Consider the following 14,557-nt stretch of genomic DNA (forward strand, 5'->3'; position numbering starts at 1 on the left):
AACTTTTTTCAAAAGAACATAAATATTTGTCATGTGCTTTACTATTCAGAGACTTCAGTCACATTCCAACACAAAATGCTGGGGATGAAATTCTCACCCGTAACATCTGTACAATTATCATCAGAATCAGACTCTTCAGGATCAAACACGTGGATTCCTTGGGCCTGGAGTCTCTGAAGTTTTGCTTCTAGCTCTCGTTTGGCCCTCAGTAAGTCCTGAATCTCATTTTCTTTAGTTTCTCTAAAAATCTATGAGCAGGAAAGAAGAAAAAATAAAAAAGAAATACAAACCATAAACATTTTAAAATTCACTATCAGTTCCTGAATTCATGTTATCTGCTTTCAATTGGAAAAATAAATTTCTAGCATTCATTTGGCAGGCAGAGACATGAAAATGTAAACAAGAAGCCACCAGGAGCCTATAAATGAGCAGGAAAACACAGTTTTAAATTATCTATTTTTAAAATTTTACCATTTTAAACCTTAGCATACTGTTTTGAAAGTTAGAAGTCTGCATTATTATGGGAAGTTCGCTAAAAGGTGAAGGAAGTTACTTGCCATTTTTAAAGTTTATTGTCTTCTAAAATCACTACATGTATTTTTTTTTCCAAAGGTTCCCTTTTATTCTTCCATGTATATTTTTACATTTACATATAATCTTGTATTTACTTTTTATCATTGCAGAAATTTAAATTTCCCAAGATAAAAAGTGATCAAGCACCTCCAGCTGTCCTGTTTGTAAGATATTACCATCATGTGGGGAAGAACACATGAACCTAGATTTAAATTCAAAGAGATGAAATCTTCTGAAAGTCTCATTTTCTTAAATAAGGTCAAAACCAATCCTGGTTTTATTTATCTGCCAAACATTAGCACCTGTTACAATTAAAGATATCAAGAATCTTGAAAACAGTGCAAAACCAGGACCTACTGCCCTATTTGGGTGGTAGAAGTATCATTATCTGCAGCAAGGGAAAAGCAGAAGCATCAGCTTGGCCCTTCAAGTCACCCCTCCAAAAAGCACAAAGGCTTTTGTCTTTAACTGGCTATCATATTTTAGCAGCCAAAAGAGATGCACCAATACACACTTTTCTTTAATGTAATTTAGAAGTGCTAAACATTATAATGCTATATATAAAACTTATTCAGAAATAATGGAACTCTGTGTTTATACATTCCTTCAGTATATGTCAGTTTGCAGCCCATGTTTTCTTGTCACTCTCAAACATGAATATATTCCTGTATTCAAACAACGCAGGAATTTAGTTTAAGATGCATCACTGCATATCCTCCTTTTAATGTTTAAAAAGTTATTTTCTATTTTTTCCTCATAGTTTTACAGAGAGCTTTTGGTAGGATTATCTTAAAGGAAATAGGCAGCAATAGCTATGATACCCCCCCCCCTTTTTTTTTTTTTTTTTTAAGAGGAGCGCCTCATGAAAGCTATTGGAGAAGAGTTCATTGGGGGAATGTGACCAAGCAACATTTATCTTCTTTTTGGTAATTTTCCCAGAAAAAGTCAAGCCATACCTTGAATTGCCTTTTGACCTTGTCTCGATCATGTTCAAAAGTAGCAGCTCTCTCCATGGCTTGGTATTTAGCTTCTAAAGCACTTTCTTTCTCTCTAAGTATTTTCTGGTAAGTTTTCTGAAGCGCCTGAAAACATTTAACATACCATTTTTCTGAGCGAAAGCAATCGCCGACAAAAGGTTTTGGACTACTCTTCAGGCCTGACTACAACAACGTCATCCCGGCACCCTACGTCTCCCCTCGCTCCCGGGGAGAGACAGCCACCTGGTCCCCGTCCCCGCAGGCACGCCCTGACCGCACCCCGACGCCTCCCCAGCGCAGCACCAGGGGCACCCGCCAATTCCCCAGCACCTCGCCTTCTGCGGGAAGGACGAGCCATTGCACCCGTCGCCTCCCTGCCGCAGCCTTCCCGGGGACCGAGACGAGTCCTTCACAGCCTCAGGCGCGAGGGGCCCGCTTCGCCGCTCAGCCCCCTCGCCCGAGAGGGCGGCAGGAGCTACCTGCAGCTCGGCACGCAGCCGCTTGTTCTCCCTGTCCAGTTTGGCCTCCTTCTTCACCATGGAGGCCACCTCGTTGTTCTTGCTGACGCGGAAGATCTCGTACTCCTTCTTCAGGCGCTCGTACTCGGCCACGCACTCCAGCTCCTGCACTGAGGCCGTCGACTTGAAGCTGGCCCCGATGAGGCCGCCGGGCCGCGAGGCCCCGACGCGCCGCAGGGAGCCGCGCAGCAGCCGGGCCTTGGGCTTCACCTCCACCGGGATCTCGCAGGCCTCGCCGCCACCGCCGCCGTACGTGTCCTCGATCACCTCCCCGACCCCGCCCGCCGGGCTCACCAGGGACGACGCCGTCCCCATGACCGGGGGACGCCGCGGACAGGTGAGGCTTTAACAGCGAGCGGAGGAGCCGGTGCCTCCGGTGGGCCCTGACGGCGGGGACATGCCCGAGACGGAGCGTTCCCAGAGGCGGCTGCTCCCCGCCTCGCCCCGGCCAGCTCCCCTCCCTGCTTCCCCGGCCCGGCCGAGCCGGCGGGCCCTCCAAGCCCGCGGGCTACGGCCCGCTCCTGGCGGCGGCCGGACGAGGAAGGGAGGGCGGGAGGAAGCCGCCCCGCGGGCCGCCTCCCTCTCCCGTCCCGTCCCGTCCCGTCCCACGGCGGCCCCCTCCCGAGGAGCGCTGCTGGAGCCGCCCCGAGGGCCGGGGAAAGGCGGAGCCGCGGCGGGCGGGAGGGGCCTGGCGGCGGCGGCCGCCGAAGGGCGGGAATCTGCTCCTCTGAGGAAAAGTGAGGGGGGGTTTAGGTTTTTGCTTTCGAAAGCAGGAGCTAACACGAGGGCGCGGCAAACCCTCCCGCTCCCTCTGGCACCACCTCTGCCTGCGCCGGGGAGCCCTCAGCCCCGCTGGGCTCTGCCGCCTGGCCGGGCAGCCTCAGTCAAAAAAGTGTCCATTTTCTCCTCAGAGAGCAGGGCCCGACAGGGTCCGCCACCTGTCCCCGAAGCCTGCAGGCTGTGCCGCACCCCGGGCTGGTCTACACGTTTATAATGGCCGGTTCTCCTCGGCCAAACAGAGGTGTGCAGGTTGTGCCACAAGCTTTCGTGTGGTAGAGACCTTGTGGAGGAATTCTTTCTCAGTGTTCTGTGACCTTTGAGACCAGTTGGCACACTCCAGAGGAGACGACCTGAGAAGGGATGGTAGTGGGTCCACCAAGAAGTAAGTGCTGGGTAACAGTGCCTTGTCACACCTGAGTTCAGTGCCTGCACCTTGTGCTGCCTCTCGGCCTCATCTGAAACTCATGAATTCTCTGTTTGAAGACCTTCCCTTTCAGGAATAAGGCAGTTGTAGATTATCTGCCCCTTTAATTATCATAATGCTATTTCCCTCTTTGCCTCTTCAAAAAACCCTATCTGGTTCCTTCACCTGTCTTGGGGATTTCAGAGGAGCAGATCCCCGAAGCTGAGGAGAACATCCATTTGTTCCCAAATCTCAGAACCTGCCCTACCATTGGCACGAATAACAAAAATGTCACTACTTTAAAGCAGGTTTTGCCTCATGTATGTGCCAGGTTTGTTAGCCATGACAGGGGTAGCCATTTCCCCTTAACAGGAGAAAAAAAAAAAAAATCTTAGAAATGTCTTTTCAGCGATACATCCCCGAATTTCAAAATCTATTGGAGGGGAAAATTACTTTTGTGTACAACAGAGAAAAGGTGTTGTTTTATTTCCTTGAGTAAAAACTCGGTTTTGGGAATATGTGCTGTTTGCCCTAACTTTAGCCCTTTGTTTTCATGAGGAAAAAAGAATTTCTTGTCTGAATATCATTTATGGTTACATTAGTGATCTATTCCAGTAAAACCTTGCTTCAGTGAAAAAGACAGGTACAGAATACATGACAATTGTGGGAAGGGTGCTACTATGTTTTCCCTAATGTTGACAATACCATAGCCTGCACGGTATTAGGTGATTCAGCAAATGAGCCTGTAATTCTGTAACAAAGCAAGGTGCTTGATTTCTTCATTTGCATGTTGGTATCAGGCTGTTTCTCTATTTCACTGCTGTTTGAGCTCTGGGAATAATTAAAGACACGTTCATGCTGGTGCTTCAGCTGAATTGTTCTCATATTCTGCATTCATGAAAGTCAAAATTTTCAAGCTTTAAGCCTAGAATAAAAAGTGTAGTATTGTAAGAGCTACTGGATTCCTTCTAATAATACACTTGACATTAACAAATGGATTGGAAGAACTGTAAATGCTGTTTCTCTAATGCTGCCTCTGGGTGCATTACAGAATTTTTATGGATAGTAGAGACCATATTAACATAACCCTTTAAATTATACTGCTTCCCTGTTGCTTCATGGATTGGTTTTCCTAATGTTTAGAGATTAGAATAGCTTGCTTCAACATCTAATTTGTAAACTATCAAAGATTGCTGTAAATCACTGATTAGGACAATTCGGAAAGAAATCCAACTGTTCATTGCATAGATGTTGGAAACAGAATATCTGAGGATGAGCTGTCTTAACTTTCAAAAATGAATTGACCCAGAAAATCAATCCCTGGGGAAAATATAATACCAAGTTCTTTAAAAATTGCTTTGTCATGTTACGTCACTTTTTTTAAGCTTCAATTGGAGCACCCCAATCCTTAGTCCTTTGAGGACGTTGATGCTGGAGGAATTGTGCCATAAAGTTCCCAGTCATTTCACCAGTCAGTGAAGACACTTGGGATACTTGAACAGCTTCATGTTTATCATTGACATTATTTACCTAATTTAGAAAGGTTAAGACAGTCCATGTGTGAGATGTGGTGGCTTAACCCAGGCCAGTGACTAAGCACCCACCAGTTGCTCACTTACTGCCCCAGCCCAGTGGGATGGGGAAGAGAACTGGAAGAGCAAAAGCGAGAAAAACTTGTGGGTCAAGATAAAGACAATTCAATTAGTGAAGGAAAGAGAGAAGAGAGAATTAAAAAAACAAACAAGTGTTGCAGAGGCAGTCAATCACCACCTCCTCCCAGCAGACCGATGCCCAGCCAGTCTCTGGGGAACAACTACTTTGGAAAGACTACCCCCACATTTTATTGCTGAGCATCACCTTATATGACATGGAATATGCCGTTGCCCAGTTTGGGTCAGCTGTCCTGGCTGTATCCCCTCCCAAACTTTTTCACATCCCCAGCCTACTCACTGGCAGGCAGAATGAGAAGAAGAGAGGGGCCTGACAGTGTGCAAGCACTGCTCTGCAATAGCTAAAACATCGGTGTGTTGTCAACACTGTTTTAGTCACACATCTAAAACACAGCACCATACAGGCTGCTGTGAAGAAAATTAGCTCTACCTCAGCCAGACGCAGTACAGATAGATTTGTCAGATGAGGACCTGTACTTTGTAAAGCTCCTTCATGACTTCAGCTGTAACAGAACTAGACTGCTCTCTATCCCGGAATCCACGTAATGAGCAATACAGTATATTGGCTAGTCCACTGACAAATTTACTCTTCTACCTACCCCTTCGGGGTCAGTGTGCAACCTATACTCCTGATCCGCGATGGAACAACTACTCTGCCAATGTTCTCCTCCTACTGAGACTATGGGTTTTTTTGTTGTGTGTGTTACTTAGAAGCCTATGGACTTTCATGCTTTATGGCATAGACAATTTTGTGCAAACATTGCAAATGCTTTATTTGTTGTTGCTTAAAATCTACTGGGCTACAGTTTAAAAACATTTATATGTCATCTTTAGGGGTATTGCTTTTGTCTTTGATATATCCACTATTTTACTACATGGTTTATTGTTGAAGTTTCTTACTCTTGTCTTTATTTCATTTTAGGAGTCGTTGGTGACTGTTAACAAACAAAATCTATGGATCTAAGGATCTGTCCCATAGAGAAAAGTACAGCTGCAGGAACTGGCCCTCTGAAAGAAAGTTGTTTTTTACATGCGTTATTAGGTTCAGCTCCAAGTTAGCAGATGTTCGTTTTATAAAATAATATATTTTATATGGTATTACCTCTGCATTCCTGTAAAATTTAGTGTACAAGGTCAGGATATGGCAAGATAAGAGGAAGCTGAGAAAGATTTGAAGATGATAGGTTGCCACAGATTGACTACCCATTAAAAATAAGAGTTGCTATGATTAGAATGAATGTTGATAATGACCTGAAAGCTGAAGATGCTTTAAATGAAAGGCAGCTGACCAAACTTCTACACAACATCCTTTTTGTTAAGTCAGATGCGGGAGTGGCTTTTAAGGCTATATACCACAGGCATAAGCAAAGTGTGTTAGAAGCCCTTCATAAATTGTTTGTGCCTGCACTGAATCAAGTTGATAATTTTTTATGATCCCATTCATTATTCAAAAATATCTGGGACTGATGGAACATGATTAAGAGAGTTCTACTGAGGACATGCAGTGAAAAGATGTAGTATGGTAATTTTTTAAAGATTAGTTTTGCCCTGGATTATATATGTTTCTACTTCCCTCTTTGTAGTGACGATGAAGACCTTGCTCTAAAAGGTTGCTTACTATTGGGCTGTTCTTCCCTAGTACTCCACCCTGTACAGGAAGTGCAAACCTGAATAAGCCAAATGACTGATCCTCTTATTCACCTTCTTTCTTTTATATAACACGAGGCCTGATGTAAAACACAATGAAGTCAGGGGAATTTTTCAACTGAGATTATCTGTTTTGAATCTGGTACTCTAGTTCTTCCATAAAAGCCTGAATCTTCCAGATCTTAGCTCTGAGCATGAGAATTACTTTGTTGTCTCTGCCCTGTGGCAACACCTGCATTTTGTTCATCAGCATGAAAGGCATCTGCTTCTGTCCTCCTCTGAGACCTTCATGCTAAGTGGCAGCAGTACCATGATTCATCAGCCACCGTGACTGGTGTGTAGGGTTCTGGACCTGTGTGCAGCCGAGGGAATGTCTGCTAGATGGTGGGGAGGTAGAAGTCTTCTTCCCTTTTTCTTATGACCCAGCATGGCTGGGGCTATATCCATCATTATGACTGGTTTACACTTTGCAGTCTTTTTGTGACCTGGCATGAAATTGCATAACCGAGGTTCAAGTAATTTGAGGTGTCATGAGTGAGTATAGGAGACAGAGTAACTAAGAAACTGATTACAGGTCATCATTAGCTCAACAAGTTAGAAGTTTACATTCATAAGCAAGACTTTGTCATAAACAAGTTTTAGAAGTAGGACTGTAAAATTGAAGTCTGAAGAAATGTGCTGAAAATCCCATCTAAAGCCTTAAGATAATTTATTTCTATAGGCGTGTTTATGAGAGTTTCTGATGCATCTGCTTTTTCTTTTCAAGCTAAAAATTATACAACATACAGGTGGTTAATTGTGAACTGCCTAACAAAGTCAACCTTGGGGCAGAGTTCTAAGTTCAAATAGCTATTGAACGTACTATGTTTCAGTCAGTAACTTTATTACAGTCTCTCAAGCTGAGATCATCAGCTTCTTTCAAGAATCCATTTACTGAGAGACCTGAAAATTACCCGGAGCAGAGATGATGAAAATCCTAATGAAGGAGAGGACATCTACTTTTAAATGCGCCTATAATGTTACATGTCATAGCCCTTCGCCACTAGAGGACAGCAAGACCTCAGGAAAACGGGGTTGTGTGAGGAGGTGGGAGAAAAAGAAAGAAATCGCATACACAGGAGTTAAAAAAATATTAGTTCAGAAGTTACATGCTTCTAGCTATAATCAAGCTTCTTAAAGAATTGAGACAGTTTTGAAAGATGTTTCAAGACAAAATAAAGAGGAGACACTTAGATAAATAAAAGCTGAAGTTTTGATGTAGTGGTTTGCCTATCAGTCATAGATAATATTATCTGAAAAGCACAATACTAACTAGTTTTGAGAGCCATATACTGCTTCCATTAAATTCATAGATAGTTTTGTATTGATTTCAGTATGAATAGGGCTTGGCTTTGCAATCTTAAATAACTGGTAGGTGTTCCGATTTTTGATGAAGGAATTAGATACCCTTATGTAGGAAGGTTGTTACAGTCCGTTATTTAGAATGGAAATAGTAGTCCGAAAGCACTGCAAAGGAATCTTCTGCCTCCACACCTATCTATTACTTTAGCCATATTTATGTTTGTAACTGGTAATGCAAGGACTCATTAAATGTTTCAACGTAAGCTATAGGAAATGGGTTCAGAACAATGCAATTCATAATCAGGACCAAACTTTTCACCTGCATTGTTTCAGTATGTCAGACAAGATAAAATTCTTTACTCTTTACGGCAAGTCACTCAATGACATTTCTCCATTAAAAGTTCAAAAGAGGCTTTGAAGCAACCTTAGTTTCTTGTAAGTCTGAACTGAGTTTTAACTGAAAATTCCGCAATGAGTTACAATCCCTGCAAGAAGAGAGCTCTTGAACATCAATTTTGTTGTCACTGAATCATCACTGAACTGAGAAGGACATCTCAGATTTTGCAGTCTCATGGCCATTTCATTCCAGGCCAATTGGATTAATACTATGTGTGGTCACAATGCTGAGGAACAACTAATCTTGTTCACCAGAGAAGTGGGGTGAAAGGGAGGGAAATGACCAAATAAACAGCAAAACTGAGAGATACTAACGACAAGCAATTGCTGTTGCCGTGCTCTTTTTTGCTTCAGCCTAGAGCCACAAAACTACAGTGGTGCATAACAAGGGATGAATATAGAAGAAATATGCTGAAGATTACGCCTAATAATTTCTAAGATCACTTAAAAGTGCTCTTTGCAAAACCTTCCTGTGCTAGTGAGCATGTGAAATTCAATAGGACCCAAGAGAAATTTCCTGAGTACTTTCATGTTGCATTGTTCATACCCAGAACATCTGCCTTCTTGGCAGAGCTGAGTGTTCCAATAGCTTATCCCAATCTGGATTTGCAAATCAGGCATCCTAAATCTGACCAAATTTTCTTCAAAAACACGTGGAAATGGTGCTGCCACCCCATCTGAAAGCTTGATACCTGAGTGGGTTCACTGGCTTCTTTAGCCTACAGCAATTAGATCCTGAATTTTTTGTTTCACAGAAGGATGCCCTGACCAAGAGGCTGTAGGGAGGACTGGGCTTGGACCTTCTGCAACTGTCTGGGGAGAACTAGTATGTCATACAGCAGAGAATACATGGTTTATGGGGCCAGAGAGAAAGAACTATAAGGATCATGATTTTCTAATTCAGTGATTAGGACTCCTCCTCTCTTCTAGCAAGGTAAAAAAAACAGTCTTATATCTCCAGATGTACTCAGCTATACCCAGATGAGGTTGAAATGAACTCTTACTTCATTTTAGATGTCTGGTTCAGGGAGGCACCTGATATCTCAAGAGTGATCAGGTATAAAACATAGCCATTCTCCGTCATTCCTTTAGGTAGCTATCGTCTCCATTCTTCAGTATTCTGTCAGTGGTCAAGTGTGACTCTCCCTCTGCAGTGTCTAGAGAAGTCAGACATTTAAAGTCATGGATTGCACCATGAGGGCAAGAAGCTTAAGAGATTGGTGTGACAGTACTAGAAGATGCCATACCTAAGTCTCTTTTCTAGAACAACCTTTATTCAATGATGCAAATGACTGCAGTTCACTAAGGTATCAATTTAGCAAGGTCCTTAATCATGCCTAATCTGTAATCATGTCAGTATTTACTTTGATATCCAAGGGGCTAATCCCTTCCTGCCATTTTTTTCTTGTGGTTGGTGTCACTTTTATTTTCATGCACAAGCAAGTTTGCTTTTAGGAGTTATAAGGACAGTCACGTAGACTTTTTTCTGACTGGATCAAATGCAGAAGAACTTATGTTCATATCCTGTGAGAAGATTGTTCAGAAATCCCTGTGTTGCTAGGCTAGTGGTAGAAGTGCCAACAGAGGCATGGCATGTGGGATGTTGAATCCCAGCTCTAAGAAGGTAAATGCTAGAAAGCTTCCCAGAAGTTCTTAGCATGTACATTTGAAACTCTAATTTCAACTCTGAATGGGTCCCTGTAAAGGCTTAGATGCTCTGAACTCCTGCCTTCCAGAGAAGGGTCCTTCTCATCTAGCTGAAAATTATATACTATGTTCCTTTAGTTTTCTATTGATCCCTCCAGTTTTAATTGTGTAGCTAGAAGTGCTCACTGTTGAGGGGTGCTGCTATATTTTTTTATTTGTCATGCTGAACAGGATATCATTTCAAAAAATTAATCTGGATAGTGTGGAAATTGCTGAAGTGAATGAAGAATCTTAGGTATTTTCCATGGAGTTCATATTATTAGAAAGAGCATGTAGTTACTTGTGTGCTATATTAATTCTGCATATATGAGCTGAATCTGACAACTACATGATGTAGAATTTTATCTCTAAACCGTTATGTGGCATATTTTTGGAGTCAGTTTATATAGTTTCCTAAAAAATTTCTTGGGCTATTGGAATAGCAGATTCTTTTTAGCACTTCATTGTTTATTGTGTTTGAATTCTATATATGAGACGTGTATTGAAACCAAATGATGTTTCTCTTTTTATAACTGCAGCCGATTCTGAATGTCCTGAGGCTAGAGCTGACTGGCACATAGAGAGATTAGATAACTACTGCATAATAGGAATGGCTGGAGAACAGTGGAGCTGCATATACTCCTTTAAACATATGTCATTTTTTAAATGTGACTTGAATGAAGAAAGGCTTTGTGGTCAGATATATATTAAATTAAGTTACAGCTTATTTAAACACACTGAAGCTATGTTATGGCATTGCTGAAATTAGACCAATGTACTATAATATGGCAAAAGGTCTAGTTAATTTTTCTCTGAAACATGTGAGGCATGCCATTACAGTAACTCTTCTGGGAGTACTTTAGATTGAAGGTGTAAAGGTCTGTGATTACATTCCAGGTTCATGCCACAACTCATCTTCCTTCAGGAGTTTTGTAGCAATGAACTGTGACCAGAGAGAATGGGAGGAAGGAAAAAAGACTTGTCTGTAGTGCATACAGCAGAAATGTGCACTTGTGGAGTTTTTCGTGGTATGTTAATTGGTACCTTGTGTCTCCACATTTGGAGGGGCTTCAGTTCATAAGTTGTGAATATGTATATGTACCTGGAAACAGAGCATATTCATTATTGGATAGGAAATGTGGTTGTGATCTTGTGAGCTTCTGAAAGTCAGGTATTGGGGAGTATCTCCACAGTGTCAAGTGCTACAAGTTCTTATCAGGTAGGTCTGACTGGTCGTTGTATAGAAGATTGCTCACTGTGCACATGCTAATTATCAGCTCCACTGTGCCTGTGCACTGAGTTTGATGTTGTAGGAAGTGTCAACTCAACATACATCTGTTGTACAGATTATCAGTTTTGGGCCCCTCACTGCAAGAGAGACATTGAGGTGCTGGAGCATGTCAAAGGAAGGGCAACGAAGCTGGTGAGGGGCCTGGAGCACAAGTCTTACAAGAGTGGCTGAGGGAACTGGGGTTGTTTAGCCTGGAGAACTAGGAGAACTTATTGCTCTCTACAACTACCTGAAAGGAGGTTGTAGCAAGGTGGGTGTTGGTCTCTTCTCCCAGGTAACAAGTGCTAGGATGAGAAGAAACGGCCTCAAGTTGCACCAGAGGAGGTTTAGATTGGATATTAGGAAAAATTTCTTCACCGAGAGGGTTGTCAAGCATTGGAACAGACTGTCCAGGGAAGGGGTTGAGTCACCATCCCTGGGGGTATTTAAAAGACGTGTAGATGTGGTGCTTAGGGACATGGTTTAGTGGTGGACTTGGCAGTGCTCAGTTAACAGTTGGACTTGATGATCTTAAGGGTCTTTTCCAACCTAAACAATTCTATGATTCGATCTGCTCAAGTTCAATGGATCTGATCCATATGACATATACTGGATTTATAAAGCATGCTCTACAAGTTGCATTGTGTCCATAGTACTTGTGTCTGGGAAACATGACAACTCCACTTTTACATAACAATTGTATTTTTATGTGCTGTGTACCTGGAGCCACAGCTTCTCTGCAGTACACATAGAGGCATTTCACAATTGCATAAGATACTACAAGTAGACATTACTGAAAATGTCCTGAGGACTTCAAAAGGAGGGACATACAGCATAACTGTTACTTCATTTCTGAAAAGTTCTTTCCCATGCTGTCCTTCTCCTTCCACAAACTCATTTTTTTCTCCCTCCCAGGCTTCATTCCCATCCCATTCCACCTTTCACCATCTTTCAATGCATGCCAAAGGAGTAATAAGACAACCAGATAGCTACTAGCTTCTTCACTCCTGCTACTCAAGTACAAGTGTTGCAACAGCCAGACATTTCTTTGCATTCCTTCAGGTATTGCTCCATGCAGAAGTCTGACTGCTGCCTGTGCTTCATCCCCTTAGCTCCTAATTCAGTCTTCTGTCTCTTCTTCTTCTTTTTTTTTTTTTTAAAAACACAACTGTGCAGTGTGAAGAGACATCACATATGGTAAAGGAAAGGGAAAAAGATAAGAGAGATCTTTTTGTCCTGGGGTCAACACAGATGAACGTATCTTCTGGCAACTGGAAGACTGCAATCTCATCTTCTGTGTGCTAGGAAGCAGAGCACAGGTGCTACAAATCGCTGGGAAAAGACAATGCAAAGTGCTTGGTGTGAGGTACAATCTTTAATACCTGCTGGTATCTCAAGTACATTAGAAAGCTGTCTTTGCAGTCACAAGGGCTAAACTTCTTTTTATAAAGCTTCTGCTCTGCACAAAGCAAGCAAGCTGCAATGAGAAGAGAGACCTAACTCCCCAGAGCAGTTTCTAACAAAAACAAAGCAGGCAAAGTCTTTTCTGCATTTTTCTACTTGTTTTTTAAAGACCTTTTATATTGACTTCAAAGAGAAAATATGCTATAAAACACTTTTTCAACGTATTTATAAACAGCAGATAGTCACTTTATTCTTAAATGAGGTAACTAAAGCCATGAAATTCATAGCTCAGACCTGTCAAAAAACATACTGCCTGTAAATCAGAAGAAACATTTCACACTGCATCTTCAAAACAATTTTACTAGAATTCTGTGTGGCAATGAGACTAGTCTTGGAAACAGTAACCCTACCTAGCTTTAAATTGTTAAATGTCAGAGCTGGGCTTATGTTCACAATGGAACTAAATGATGAACAGCACCAATTGAATGACCTTTATTGAGTAAACAATTTGTTGCAGTCTCTGGTGAAGCCTTTCCATTGACATGATTTTAGATTAGGTGATACGTTAGAATAAACATTACTGATATCTAACAGTAAAGGAAACATTCAAAATATTACTTTATTTCCCCATCCTCCCTAAACCCTGTCACTTCATTTTCATGCACCTGCTAAAGAAAAGCCCAAGGCTACTTGAAACATTCAGAGTTTCCTTTGAAAATAAATCCACATGGAAGAGAAATTGAGAGAGTAAGGGCAAACCCTATTCTTCCTGCTGTACTTATATTATGTACACACACAATGGAAGAAACTAATCATAGTTTCTGGGTTAGGGGCCAGGTTGTGTCAGGAACTCAGGTAGCAATGAGCTTTTCTTTTCCCCCACAATACCTGAATAGCTTGCAAATGAACTGGGCACAAGTGAAGTACCTTTGCTTTGGGATATCACGACAGTGCTTCCTCAGTGCATCAGGAGCACTGAGGTGGGTATTCATATCTAGTGAACAGTAAGCTCAGGTGCTTAGTTTCAGAAACCAATCTCTCGAAATTCCTTCTGTTGGCAACGTGGCAATGCCTTTTGGGAACTGTATTCCAGGGTCCTTAGCCATGTTCTCTGCATGATGTGCTAAGGAAATGAGGCTGTGTCTCTGTCCTCCTCCTGTTACAGTTTAGGGCATGATATTAACACAGAGTAACTTACTGCCCTGGAGAGGGTGCTGCAGTGTTTGGATTCACCTTTTCAAAGGCCAACACGTCTTTGGTCAGCCTGCAACATAGAATGGTGTTTAAATGGCATGGTTTGTTTTTCTGAACACAGGCAATTGTATGTTCCATATGAAGTGTCTCCTTACCCTTCAGGCACTTTGAGGGGTGTGAAAGCAGAATACCAGCCTAAGAACACAGCTCATAGACAAATGATGAGAACACAGATGGGATGCAGTGCCTGAAGCCCACAGGGAACAAGCAACAGAATTGAGCATGCATTTTCTTCAATGATGGTTGGGTAGAGACTGTGTGGTTGGTAGCGGCCTCTGATTTTGTATTTCAGTGCAGTCATGCAAATTTTGATGAGGTTCAAGGAGCTACCTATTTAGTTAGTCACACCTTAGGGAAATTTTCATATGTTAAATGTTTGAGTATCTCGCTGTCTTATAGCCTGTTTCTATTGTCATCATGGGAGAAGAACTGGAGTCTTCTTTTGTCAGTTATTTAAAACAAACTGGTGAAAAACAGGTCTAGTAAGCAATCAGGTCTGTGCTAAAAAGTTCCCCTCTCTGATTCTGTGCTAATAAATGGGGAATATGCTTATATCCATGCCAAATTCAACAGAGAAAGTAATCGGCCTTTGTGTGTGGTACATAAATTATTTCTTTGTCAACTTGAAACTATCAGTA

General features: G+C 42.1%; 1 protein-coding gene across 3 annotated transcripts in view; it reads right to left on the reverse strand.

Annotated features, from left to right (window-relative positions):
• The window catches only part of NPHP3 (nephrocystin 3), a 29,211-nt gene extending 26,547 nt beyond the window's left edge, over nucleotides 1-2,664 (reverse strand). For 2 of the 3 annotated variants that reach the window (XR_012654089.1, XM_075055010.1), the window contains exons 1-3: nucleotides 2,030-2,664; nucleotides 1,530-1,655; nucleotides 98-248 (exon numbers count right to left, since the gene is read on the reverse strand). Coding sequence is in view for 2 of the 3 variants with exons in the window: in XM_075055010.1 (XP_074911111.1) it covers nucleotides 98-248; nucleotides 1,530-1,655; nucleotides 2,030-2,383 (631 nt within the window). In the remaining variant the exon portion in view is untranslated. The remainder of the gene's footprint in view (nucleotides 1-97; nucleotides 249-1,529; nucleotides 1,656-2,029) is intronic. The other variant, XM_075055001.1, reaches the window with a different exon arrangement.
• Between the last annotated feature and the right edge of the window lie 11,893 nt (nucleotides 2,665-14,557).

This window comes from Buteo buteo, chromosome 2 (assembly GCF_964188355.1).
Source record: "Buteo buteo chromosome 2, bButBut1.hap1.1, whole genome shotgun sequence".
In the NCBI taxonomy this organism is placed as follows: domain Eukaryota; kingdom Metazoa; phylum Chordata; class Aves; order Accipitriformes; family Accipitridae; genus Buteo; species Buteo buteo.